The 11981-nt window shown below is 48.6% G+C and overlaps 1 protein-coding gene across 1 annotated transcript in view; it reads left to right on the top strand.

Moving 5' to 3' along the window:
* The first annotated feature begins 1201 nt into the window (after nt 1-1201).
* Nucleotides 1202-11981, top strand: part of SNPH (syntaphilin) — a 13984-nt gene continuing 3204 nt past the window's right edge. The window contains exons 1-4 of the mRNA XM_044661524.1: nt 1202-1216; nt 1794-2071; nt 4178-4384; nt 5455-5604. Coding sequence (XP_044517459.1) covers nt 1202-1216; nt 1794-2071; nt 4178-4384; nt 5455-5604 — 650 coding nt within the window. The remainder of the gene's footprint in view (nt 1217-1793; nt 2072-4177; nt 4385-5454; nt 5605-11981) is intronic.

Below are 11981 nucleotides of genomic sequence, written 5' to 3'. Positions count from 1 at the left end.
CCATTATCTATGTTGTATTTTATTTTTATTTATTATGTTAAACATTTAAACATTTATATTTTAATCTGGTTCTGTTGCACTAGGGAGTTTTGCTGGCCTATAGTCTTCCCTTCTAGCTCTCCTCTCTCCCCTCCTCAACCAAATACCTTTTCCTTTCCCTTCAGGCCGGCTGGATTAGTTAACCTTTCTTTCTTTTCAAAATCACAGACTTCACCACCCATTGTAGCTAGCAAGTTCCCTCTCTGTCCTATGTCCCCCTGCCCTGTCCCAGGTTTCTTCCCCATCTCCCCCCACCACCACCACCACCTTTTTTAAACTAGCCCTTAACGTCCATCTTAGAATCAATACTGTGTGTTAGTTCTAAGGCATAAGAGGGGTAAGGGCTAGGCAATGGGGATTAAGTGATTTGCCCGGGGTTGCACAGTCAGGAAGGGTCTGAGGTCAGCTTTGAACCCAGGACTTCCTGTCTCTGGACCTGATTCTCCAACCACTGAGCCACCCAGCTGCTCTCCGCCCCAATTCCCTTTATTCCCTAAGCAGACAGGCATTCTCAGGCTTCGGAAGGACCCTTTCCTCTAGCGGGCCTTCTCAGCCTTTAAGGCTGGGGTGGACCTAGCTTTCCGTTGAAGGTCTCTGCTCAGAGAAGAGACAAGAAGCCTATGAGAAACAGGAGGGGAAGAGACCTGTCACCGCGGAGGAAGGGCAGGGCTGAGCAAGAGGAGGCCCCGAGAAGGAGGCTGGGATCCGAGTTCTGGTCCTGCCTTTGCTGCCTGCGAGGCCTGGGTTAGCAGGGCTGGGAGTCTGTGCTCTCTCCTTCCACATGTGCGTCCCCCTTCCTGGGAAGAGTCCACGGTCCTGGGGCTCTCCACCTCCATGAATCGCTCTTTCCTAGCCTGTCTCCGCCCCCTTGCCTGGCGCGCCCCTGGCCTGGTCCCGCTGGCATGGCTTATAGGTGGTCCCGCGTATGGGCATGTGCGTGTGCGTGTGTGTTCTTCTGTGCATGCCCAGCGCAGTCCCCCGGGTCCTCGGCGCCGTGTGCCCCGTCCATCCCTGCGTGCACGTCGCTGCCCCGCCGTGTGCCTGTCCGAGCCGAGCTGGCCTCCGTGATGTCTCTCTACATGCGTGTTAGTAGTGTCGTCTGTCTTGTCTCCCCCTTTAGACGGAAAGCACAGTGCCCCGTGCCGCCGGGCTCTCAGTGGATATGGCTGATGTGACGGTTGGTGAGATTGGCCCCTTGGCCGCGGGGGCAGCGAGCCCCGGCTTGATGCCGGCCCCTGCTTCGGGGACTCCCTCCGCAGGGAAGCAGAAGCCCGGCGGGTGCCCCAGGGGCTGCCCCAGCGGCGGTCAGGGCTCAGGGAAAGGGGATCACCTGGTGTGAGCAGACCGAGGGAGGTAGCCTGAGGGGGAGGCCCGGAAAGGGTTCTGGTCTGAGAGTCAGGAGGTCCTGGTTCTGCCCGCCCGTCTGTACTCACTCTATGTGTGTGTGAGAGGTTCCCTCGAGTCCCCTCTCCCTGCGCGTGTGTGTGCATTTGTGTGGGGGAAGGAGTTGGACGAGATGATCTCTAAGATCGCTTTTCACCTGAAAAGGTTATCTTAGGAGTCAGAAGTCCCGGGCTCCAGTCCTTCATGGTATCTCGTCACTAAACCTAAGCCTCCATTTCCTCATCTATAAAATGGGGAGAGCTGGATTCCATAGCCACTAAGGCTCCTTCCCGCTCTGCTGTTCTAGAATGATTAGGCCGGGGGAAAGGGAACAGTCCCAAAGGAGGATTGTCTTTAAATACATTTCCCAGGCCGAGGCAGCAGGGGCCTCCTCCGCCCAGGGCGCGCTCAGCCCTAGGGTAAGCCAGGGGCCCTGTCCAAGGCCCGAAGGGGTGAGAGGAGGTGAGGCAGCCATGCCGGGCGGTGGCCCCAGCGAGAGGATGACCTGGCCAGGGCCGGCCCTGCCCTCGGCCGTCACAACCCGCCCTTTCTCCTCAGCCGCGGCACCCATCCCGCCCCTCACCAGGACCCGCAGCCTCATGGCCATGTCCCTGCCTGGGAGCCGAAGGCCCTCCACAGGATCTCGCAGGTACGTTACCTCTTCCAGCCCGTGTCCTACTTTCCTGCTTCCAGATTGAGGGGCTGGAGGTGGGGCTGGGATGGGGCTGGGGGTGGGGGTGGGGGGCTTGTATGGACTGGCCACTGGTTTCCTCCCTCCTCCTGCCCCCCAGGCTGACATGGGAACCATGGTTATGTGACTTTGGGGAATTTATTTTGCCTCAGTGCCCAGACCTGTCAAATTAAGGGATTGCCTTAGGTAATATTCAAGGCCCCTTCAGCTCTAAAATGTGAGGGTCTCATTTCAGCTGATCCCAGGCTGCCTCTATCAGTTTTTCTGTGTCTGCCTTTTGCCGGGTCTAGAACTCGGTCCTTTCTCTGTCTCCTCCGCCTCTCCGCTTTGTCTGCCTTCTGCCTCCTCCTTTTGGTCTCTCTTCCTCCCTATTCCCCTTTACTTGTTTTCCCCATGATTATTTCTATCTCTGGGTTTCTTTTCTTCTTCCTCTGTTTCCCTTCATCTCAACTTTCCCTTTCTTCCCCCCTTCCCTCTGTCTCTGCCCCCCTCCTTCACCTTCTCTCTCTGCCTATTTCTTCCTCCGGGTCTCTCTCTTCCTCTTTTCCTCCTCTGCCTCCACCTTTTTCTAGCTGTCTCCCTTTCTTCTCTCTGTCTCATTCCCTCTTTCTCTCCTGTGTCTGCCCCTCTCTTTTTCTCACCCCCTCAAGATAAAGTGAATGTTGGCCTGGTAGTCATCTACAAGTCCACCTTGGCTCCTCTGGACAAACTTGCTCTGCAGTCAGGGGCAAGAGTCAACACCCCTCTGAACTTCAGTTTCCCCCTCTGTAAAATGGGGATGGTGCCTGTCCTTCTGAGATCATGAAATGTAGATGGGGAGGAGGGAGATGTCCATGGTGCTGGACTGAGAGCGAGCAGGCCTGAGAGTCAGGAGATCTGGGTTTGAGTCCCAGTTCTGCATTGGATTCACCAGACCACCTTGTCTGCTACCTTCTCTCTCTGGTTCTCCATCTGGGAAATGGGAGAGCTGGATTAGACAGGGATGATAATAATAGGAATAGCTGGTGTTTAGATGACACTAAAGGGTTGACAGAGTGCTTTGCAGACATTATTTCAATTGCTTCTCACAATTCTTTTGGGTTGATAAGCATGAGTGTGATTATTTGTCCTATCCTACAGTTGGGGAAATAGAGGCCCCTTTCCCAAAGGAGAAGTACCTTGACCAGGGTCATACAGCTACATGAAATATGGGAAATTAAAATGCTTTGAAATGTGTAAAGCAAATAGCAGCTAGGTATTATAGTGGTTAGAGCGCCAGGCCTGGAGTCAAGAGGATCTGGGTTCAAATCTGACCTCAGGCACTACCTGGCCGTGTGTCCCTGGGCAGGTCACTTAACCCCAATTGCCTAAGTCCTCACTGCTCTTCTGCCTAAGAATCAATACTTATTCTAAGACAGAAGATAAGGGTTAAAAAGAAAAAGCCAGAAGGTGAGATATGTTTTTGAAAGAAAGAAAGAAAAGAAATGTATAAAGCAGCATATACCTATAAGGGATGTGTTGTTATTGGAGAGAAGGTCCTCTGTCTTTGACTTATTATAAGTAGGTTCTCCTAACACACACACACACACACACACACACACACACACACACACACACACACACACACACTTCCATTTTCTTCTTCCTCTTTTTCTGCTCTCCAAGTCATAGCCATCTCTTGCTGGGCTCTCGGCCTTGCCAAGAACTCTTCCCTCAGCTCAGAGGGGGCACTGGATGGTGGGGGCCATTCTTCTGAATGGCTTTGAAGAGAACACCACTCAGTAATCTGGAGACACGTTTTTCTTGTTCAGCCATTGTACTGGCTTTGTGGCCTGGGATGTGTCTGTTCTCTGAGCCATTGGAAAAATGAAAAGGTTGGATGAGGCAATCCCCGAAGTCCCTTCTAGCTCTGATATACTCATTCTTTTCTATTTAGGTGATGGGAATAAGGAAGGGCTGGTTCTATGTAAGGAGGCCTTGGGGGAACTATGAGGCCTGGCCTCCACTTTGTCTTCCAACTTGACTTCGATTTCCACTGTCTGTTCTGTCGCCCCTGTCTGTATATCCCCCATGATCGCCCCACAGCCGGGGGCTGTATGGACGAAATGGGCTGGCCGTGTTCTCTCAATGTTCACCATCCTCTGACACCCAGCTTGGGCCTCCACCTCTTCTTCCTGCCTCCAGGCGTACCTCACCCCCCGTGAGCATGCGGGATACCTATGGTACCTCCTCACTCAGCAGCAGCAGCAACTCTGGCTCCTATAAGGGCAGTGACAGCAGCCCCACACCAAGGTAACTGCCCCTACCTCCCTGTCCCTTCCCCATCCTGGACTTGGCACCCTGGCTGTGGGGGGCCTAGCTTTCTCATCACTCCTCTACCACTCTTCTGCTGTGTGACCCTGGGCAAGTCCTTTCCTCTCACTGAGCCTTCATTTCGCTTTCTCTAAAATGGGAATAATGATTCCCTCTCTATAGAGCTGTTGAAGCCCAAATTAAATCATTGTAGTCACACGGCAAAGGGATTTGGGCTCTCAAGAAAAGCAGAGCCTAAAAAAACTGGAACCAGATAACGTGAGATCCTGGGCCAGGGATAGAATCAGAAGTGGGTACTGCGTGACCCAGAGGGCATCATACAAAGAGGCCCCTTCCCCTTCCAACTGGTGGGGTTGGACAAGACAAGACGAGGCCAGACAAGAGAGCGAGCTACCCATGGATTGTTGGCCATGAACGTAATCCACACACCTGGCCTCCCCCTGCTGCCTTGATTGGCACTGAGGTGTTCGGGTCCGGTGGCCAGAACCAGCTAGGGTGTATGTCTGTGTACCCATGTGTGTTCACATGGATGTGTAAGTGTACATACGCACACACGTGTGAATGGTAGGTATGTGAACTAGCTGTACCTCTCTTTGTGCATGTGAATGGGTAGATGCACATTTGTTCATGCATCTGTGTGCGTGTGAATAGGTATGTGTGCAGGTGAGTCTCTGCACTTTCCTGTGTCACGAGAGGGTTGTGGGTAGAGAATCGTGGTGAAGGGAAGGAGGTGACCATGATGTGGGGGGAGTCTGCCACCGCACACCCCTAGGTCCCTGCTAGGCACCGCCTCCCCAAGCGGAGGGCTTGCCTGTTAGCACAAGGATGGTTGCCCCCATTTATAGAAGATGAAAATGAAGTTCGGAGAGGAGAAGTCATTTTCCCAAGGTCTCACGGCGCGTCGGTGGTCACTTCCGTCCTCGAAGGTGGTGACGGGGTAGGGGGAGATGACCTGGCGTATTGGCACAGCCTCCAGGGCATCCCTCAGCTCTGGAGTTAGGGTTGACAAAATGGAGGGGCAGCCCCTGACCAGCCACCCCGTCTTCCAGGCGCTCGATGAAGTACACCTTGTGCAGCGATAATCATGGCATCAAGCCCCCCACTCCAGAGCAGTACCTGACGCCCCTGCAGCAAAAGGAAGTCTGCATCCGGCACCTGAGGGCTCGGCTAAAAGACACGCAGGATCGTCTCCAAGACAGGTGAGCGGGTGCTGTGAGGTGGCGCCCCAGGGTGGGACGGGCCTGGCCTGTGGCCCACTCTCTTCTGGGCAGCAGAAGCACAAAGTGGCAACAGGAGTCATCCTTTGGGCCAACAGAAGTAGGTGGGCACCCTCTTGGTTTTCAACCCCTTTTTTCCATTCATTCATTAATTCAAGAAGGTAAGTACTTACTATATAGAGGACCAGATTAGAGGAGAAATTTTTAAAAGATGATTAAAACAAGGCAGCTTGGTGACCCGGTGGATAGAGAGCCAGGCCTGGAGATGGAAAGTTCTGGATTCAAATGGGGCCTCAGACACTTCCTAGATGTGTGACCCTAGGCAAGTCACTTGACTCCCATTGCCTAGCCCTTACTGCTCTTTCTGCCTTGGAACTGATACATAGTATTGATTCTAGGACAGAAGGTAAGGGTTTAAAAAAATAAAAAGGAAGCTTTTTTTTTTTTTGCTCGATATGAGAAAGCATTCTAAGCATTCAAGCCATCCAGAACAGTTGTCTTGGGAAGTAGAGAATTCTGGAGGTCTTCAAAAGAGTTGGGGTGGGCTGGGGCTTGAGAGGAGGGTGTTTTAGACTTTAACTACAGGGATCCGGAAGGCCTTCCTTAGGGAGAAGGGGAAAGGGGGGATGATTCTGAACATGGGGATTGATATGAGCAAAATCAGAAAGCCGAGAAAGCACTAAGTGCTTTCCATTTTGTAGCTGTAGCTGGATTTGAATGTAGCTCCCTTTTTTCCTCATCTCTCCAATCCTAGGAAGCAGGCCAAGTGAGCCAAGTCACCCAGTCTAGGAAGTGAGTAAAGCCACATTCCCTTCCCCATGATCCTGTGGGCACCTTAGCCCTGGTCCCACTGCAGACCCACCCCTTCCCACCCCTGCCATTTCAGTCATATGGTCTTTTTCTCCTTCCCTTGTATGACATCTCTGACAGCCTCTTCTGTTCCCTCACCACAGCCCATTCCCCCATCCCTTTATCATTTCTTCAAATCAATATTTCTCTCTGAGTAGGGGCCTTGGAATGGAACCAGAGTCAGGAGTAGGCTTGGGCAGGCATCAAGATGGCCGGGATAAGTGCTGGTGTTTCCTCCCTGGGCTCCTCCACTTCAGTGGGAAACCTGGGAGGTTTCCACTAACTGCCCTTGTCTATGCTACCTCCTCAGTCCTCCTGAGTGCCTGCTGCTTTTACCCCTTATTTCTTTAAAACTCAGTCATGTGGTCAGTCCCCAGAGCCATCTTTGACCCAACGGAGCTTTCTAATTGTTTCAAGTTCTTCTCTGAAGCTTCATAGCTCCATCTGGGGATTTGGTGACTTATTTCTGGGTCCCCCTCATGGTGCACTGGAAAGATTATAACCTCTTCGGTCACAAGACCTGGGTTTGAAACCCTATTCTGCTCCTTACCACCCATATGACATTGGACAAGTCACTTACCCTTTGAACTTCATTTTCCTCATCTATAAAAATGAGACACTTGGACTAGATGATCATAATTATACTAATAATAGCTCATATTTCTATAGCACCCATGTTGTGCCAGGAACGTTACAAATATTATCTCATTTTATCCTCACAGCAATCCTGGCAGGTAGCTATTGTTATTGGTCCCCATTTTGTAATTGAAGAAACTGAAGCAAACAGAGGTTAAATGACTAGGATCACCCAGCTAATGTGTCTGTGGCTGGATGTGAACTCAGGTCTATCTGACAAAATGACTTTAGAGGTTCCTTTCAGATCTAAATCTGTACTCCTGCATTTCTTCCCATTGGCACCAGCAGCTCATTTGGAAATGTACTTTATAGTTATGATCTCATTTTTCCTCACTACAAGCCTGAGACCTAGGGGCTATTATTATTCCCATTTTACAACTGAAGAAACTGAGGCAAACAGAGTATAAATGACTAGCTTAGAGTCACACAGCTAACAAGTGTCTGCAGCCAGATTTGAACTCAAGTCTTCCTGACTCCAGGTACCACTTAGCTACACGTCTTAGGAAGTCCCTCTTGGGTCTAAATCTGTATTTCCGTGATTCTTCCAGCAGGAGCAGGAGCAGCAGCAGTTCATTTGGAAATGGCACTTTAGGGGCAGCTAGGTGGCTCAGTGGATAGGAGGTCCTGGGTTCAAATCTGACCTCAGACACTTGCTAGCTGTGTTGTGACTCTGGGCAAATCACTTAACCCCCATTGCCTAGCCCTTACCTCTCTTCTGCCTTAGAATCGCCACTTAGTATCAGTTCTAAGATAGAAGGTGTAAAGGTCTCAAAAATGGAAATGGTACTTTATAGTTTATTAAAGGAACTAAAGGAGCTTAGAGATCATCTAATTCTATACCCTCATTTTACAAATGAGGAAAATGAGGTTCAGAAGAAGGGAAATAACTCACCCAAGGGCACACAACTAGTAAGGGACACAGCTAGGGATTGACCTCAGGCTTTGTGACTCCCAGCCCAGTGATTTTTCCATTGCACCACCCCAAGTCCTCACCAAAACTATAAATCCCCACCCCCAAAAGATGGCATCCCAGATTTCGAACAGACCCATGAGCTAGGTAGGTCAAGGGCTATTATCCCCATTTGCAGGTGAGATGACTGAGGCTCAGAGTGAGGAAGCAGCTTGAGTCAGTGCTAGGCTGACATTCAGCTCATGTCCAAGGCTCCTTCCATGCTTTCTCTTCCCGGATGATGTGCATTTATAATGTTAGAGGTTTGTATCATGTCCCCTGTCTATCTCCTGGTCTCTTCCTTTCTCAATTACTAGAAGAAGGGGGTGGGGGAAGCTGCCATGGGTAAAGAGAAAAGCCTAGACTTTGACTATCACTCTCCTCTTTATTTCTCTCAGCATGTAAAAAGATGTCCAGGCTTTTAGGAAGTAATAATAATACCTGATATTCACATAAAACTTTGCAAAGAGCTTTTCATATATCATTTCCTTTGTGCCTCACAGCATCCCTGTGATATGGGTATTACAAGCATTATTACCCCCATTTTTACAGATGAGGAAACTGAGGCTCAGAAGTTAAGTGACACAGGCCACACAGCTAAAGTGTCAGAGGCAAAATCTGAACCCAGGTTTTCCTGCCTCCAAGTCCAGCACTCTATCCACTATGCCATGCTAATTGGAAAAAAGTAACTTTCCACTCTATCTTGAGGAACTCGACTCAACAGGCATTATTAAGTGTCTGCCATATTTAAGGCACCAACTAATTACCAGGAATACTAAAACAAATACAAAACAGAAAAGGCTTATATCCACTGGGGGAATCCAACATGGACATGGCTCCAAAGTAAGTTAAAAGTAATTTCAGGATGGGAAGAGCTGTCATTGGTAGGGACACCCAGGAGAGACCTTGGGTAGGAGGCAGCACCTAAGCTGTGCCTTAAAAGATGCTAAGGATTTGTGGTGATGGAGAGCCTAGGGGTGGTGGCTGGAGATGGAATGCTCTGTCAGGGGAACCTCAAGTATGCCAGAGAAAGAGAGGCCATCTCCCCCAGCCCCTGCCAACAGATATTGCTCACTGTTAGTCAGGAATTTCAACATGAAGTTCCCTTAGTCATCTTCTGTTCCTCTGCCCGTATGCATCGAGGTCACAGTGGATGCTTGAAGGTTGTGCCCATGGAACTGGAACGCTGGCAGATCTCCCTGCCTGGAAAGGTTTTGAGTTCAGTTGTGGTGATGACAAGACGTCTTAGCCTTGCTAAGTTCAGAGACTCTTTCTCTCATTAGCCACTAAGGGCTGATTGCTCTGGCCACACCAGCTCATGCCACTGGCCCTTGGGGCTTGGAAGAGGGTGATCTTTGTGTGAGGCACCAGAGGGGGGTGGAAATTAGAAACTTCTGGAAGTATATGCCTCTTTTCAAGTCTGCCTCAGTTAAAAGGCCCATGTCCCTTTCCTCCTTTTAAAAACCATCTTGAAACAAAAATTATATGAATATTTTAAAACACACATGGAAAAAAGTGCCTTGAACTCAGTAGGCGTTTACCAAGCATTCAATTGAAAAATAACATTATGATGTCATTTCTGAAGGTGCTGGAGAGGGAGAATGTTCATTATGTTCTCAGTTCACGAGGTCATCTATGGCAGAAACCGGGTCCCTTAGGAGACTGTCTTCACTTTTCCCTTTAAACAAGTGCCCATTTACCCTGACTTTTTGTTTCCTGTCTGAGACAGATCCCTGAGTATGATAACAAAGTACCTGTTCCCAGTCCCATGAGAATGGTGGGTTTTTTTTAAATAGCCTTTGTTACAGCTGGGTTTTTGATGACCTGAATGGTTGTTTGAATCATGGGATCCCTGAAAAAAATAAAAAGCTATAGCTAAGGAGCAAAGGATATAGCAAATGTAAATATATTGCTAACCCTCCCCCACAACCCCAGTGTATACCATGACACATGGCTCCCACAAAATGCCCTGTGTTCATTTTCTCATTGCCAGACCCACTTATCATGTTGTCTCCATCTGAGGATTTGGTCTGAGGATCTCTCTGATGGATGCAAGTCAATCTGCAGATCAACATTTGCAAAAGCAACTTTCTATTGATCCCTTGTTATGGCATGTGCCCTGTGGATAGGCATCTCTAAAATACTTTTGCAAATTACTAAGATACTTTTAGTATCTCTAAAATACTTTTTTTGCTTTAAATTAATTTTATTTTTATATAATTCCATCATATTTAACTCACACTCTTGCCAGCTGTCTATAAACACTACTTTTAACTGCCCAAATAATGTCAAAGTTCTTTGGTGTTACAAGAATCATCTCCCCATGGAAGAATTATACACAGTTCTAAGATACTTTCAGGACCCACTTGGGCATGAAAAGTTAGCAGCAACAACCACAGAGCAGCATTTCTGGTGTCAGGCTTCCCTTGTTTGGCCCATTGAGCAAGAGGTATCCTGTGAGATACTTCAGCAAAATCTCCAACCACCTTGAACCTCAGCCCCATCCTTTCCCTCATGACATTGGCTCCCAGTCCCCAGGTCCATTTCACATATCTTCCAGGGCCTTCTTCACCCTCCATTTCTGAAACTCATTGTAGATTCCAGTGTTCTGTGTCAGACAAACAGCACCACTTCTAACCACCAACTTCTTCTAAGGAGTACCCTCCACTCCTCCAATGTTCCCTAATTTTCTCAGCAACCTTTGCCCCAGGGGCAGTCAGATACCTGGACTACCAACATTTATCATTCTCAATAAATTAGGCTCCAAAATGTCATTTAGCCCAAGAAATTCAGGAAACCCTAGACTAGGGCATTGACATTTATAGCTTCATCCATGTATACATTGAACAAATATTTAAGTGCCTACTATATCCAGTGGATGATACTAGACCCTGGAGGAGGCCCAAAGTTTTGAAGAGGTATAGCCCCAGTCTCCTGAGAGATGGCACTGAAATTTCTGGCTGCCATAATGCACACTTATGTGGTAAGTGCATGAGAGAGGTATCAGCAGGACATCCAAAAGGAAAGAACATGAGTACCTCAGGTGTAGGGATACAGATGTTGGAAAAGACTTCCTGGAAGAGATGGCATTAAATTGGGCTTTAAAGAGAGAGTAAGAATGCAACTGGTGGAAAAAAAATTAAGAGAAGACCACCTGGGTGTAGAGAATTTCCAAATACTGTGTGACCCTGGGCAAGTCACTTAACCCCCTTTGCCCACCCTTACCACTCTTCAACCTAGGAGCCAATACACAGAAGTTAAGGGTTTAAAAAATAAAAATAAAAAAAAGAATTTCTGAACAAATTCATGAGCAAAGGCATGGGATAAGTAAAATGCAGGCTGTGTTCAAGTGGTAAAGAATAAGTAGTATAGTTTGAAAGGAATATAGAGGGGTAGCTGGGTGGCTCAGTAGACAGAGAGCCAAGAGGCCCTGGGTTCAAATCTAGATTCAGACATTCCTTAGCTGTGTAACCCTGGGCAAATCACTAATCCCAATTGCCTAGCCTTTGCCAGTCTTCTGCTTTGGAATCAATACACAGTATTGTAAGGAAAAGGAAGAGAGGGAGGGAGGAAAATGAAGGAAAGAAAGAAAGAAGGAAAGGAAGGAAGGAAGGAAGGAAGGAAGGAAGGAAGGAAGGAAGGAAGGAAGGAAGGAAGGAAGGAAGAAAGGAAAAAAAAGAAAGACAAGGGGCAGTTAGGTGGCTCAGTGGATTTTGAGCCAGACCTAGGGATAGGAGGTCCTGAGTTCAAATCCAGCCTTAGAAACTCCCTAACTGGGTGACCTTGGATAAGTCACTTAACCCCAATTTCCTAGCCTTTTCCACTTTTCTGCCTTGGAACTGATTCTAAGATGGAAAGAAAGGAAGAGAGAGAGAGAGAGAGAGAGAGAGAGAGAGAGAGAGAGAGAGAGAGAGAGAGAGAGAGA

The sequence above is a fragment of the Gracilinanus agilis genome, chromosome 2 (assembly GCF_016433145.1).
Source record: "Gracilinanus agilis isolate LMUSP501 chromosome 2, AgileGrace, whole genome shotgun sequence".
NCBI classification, from domain to species: Eukaryota; Metazoa; Chordata; class Mammalia; order Didelphimorphia; family Didelphidae; genus Gracilinanus; species Gracilinanus agilis.
Note: the sequence above shows the minus strand (reverse complement) of the source record. Positions and strands in the feature narration are given on the sequence as shown.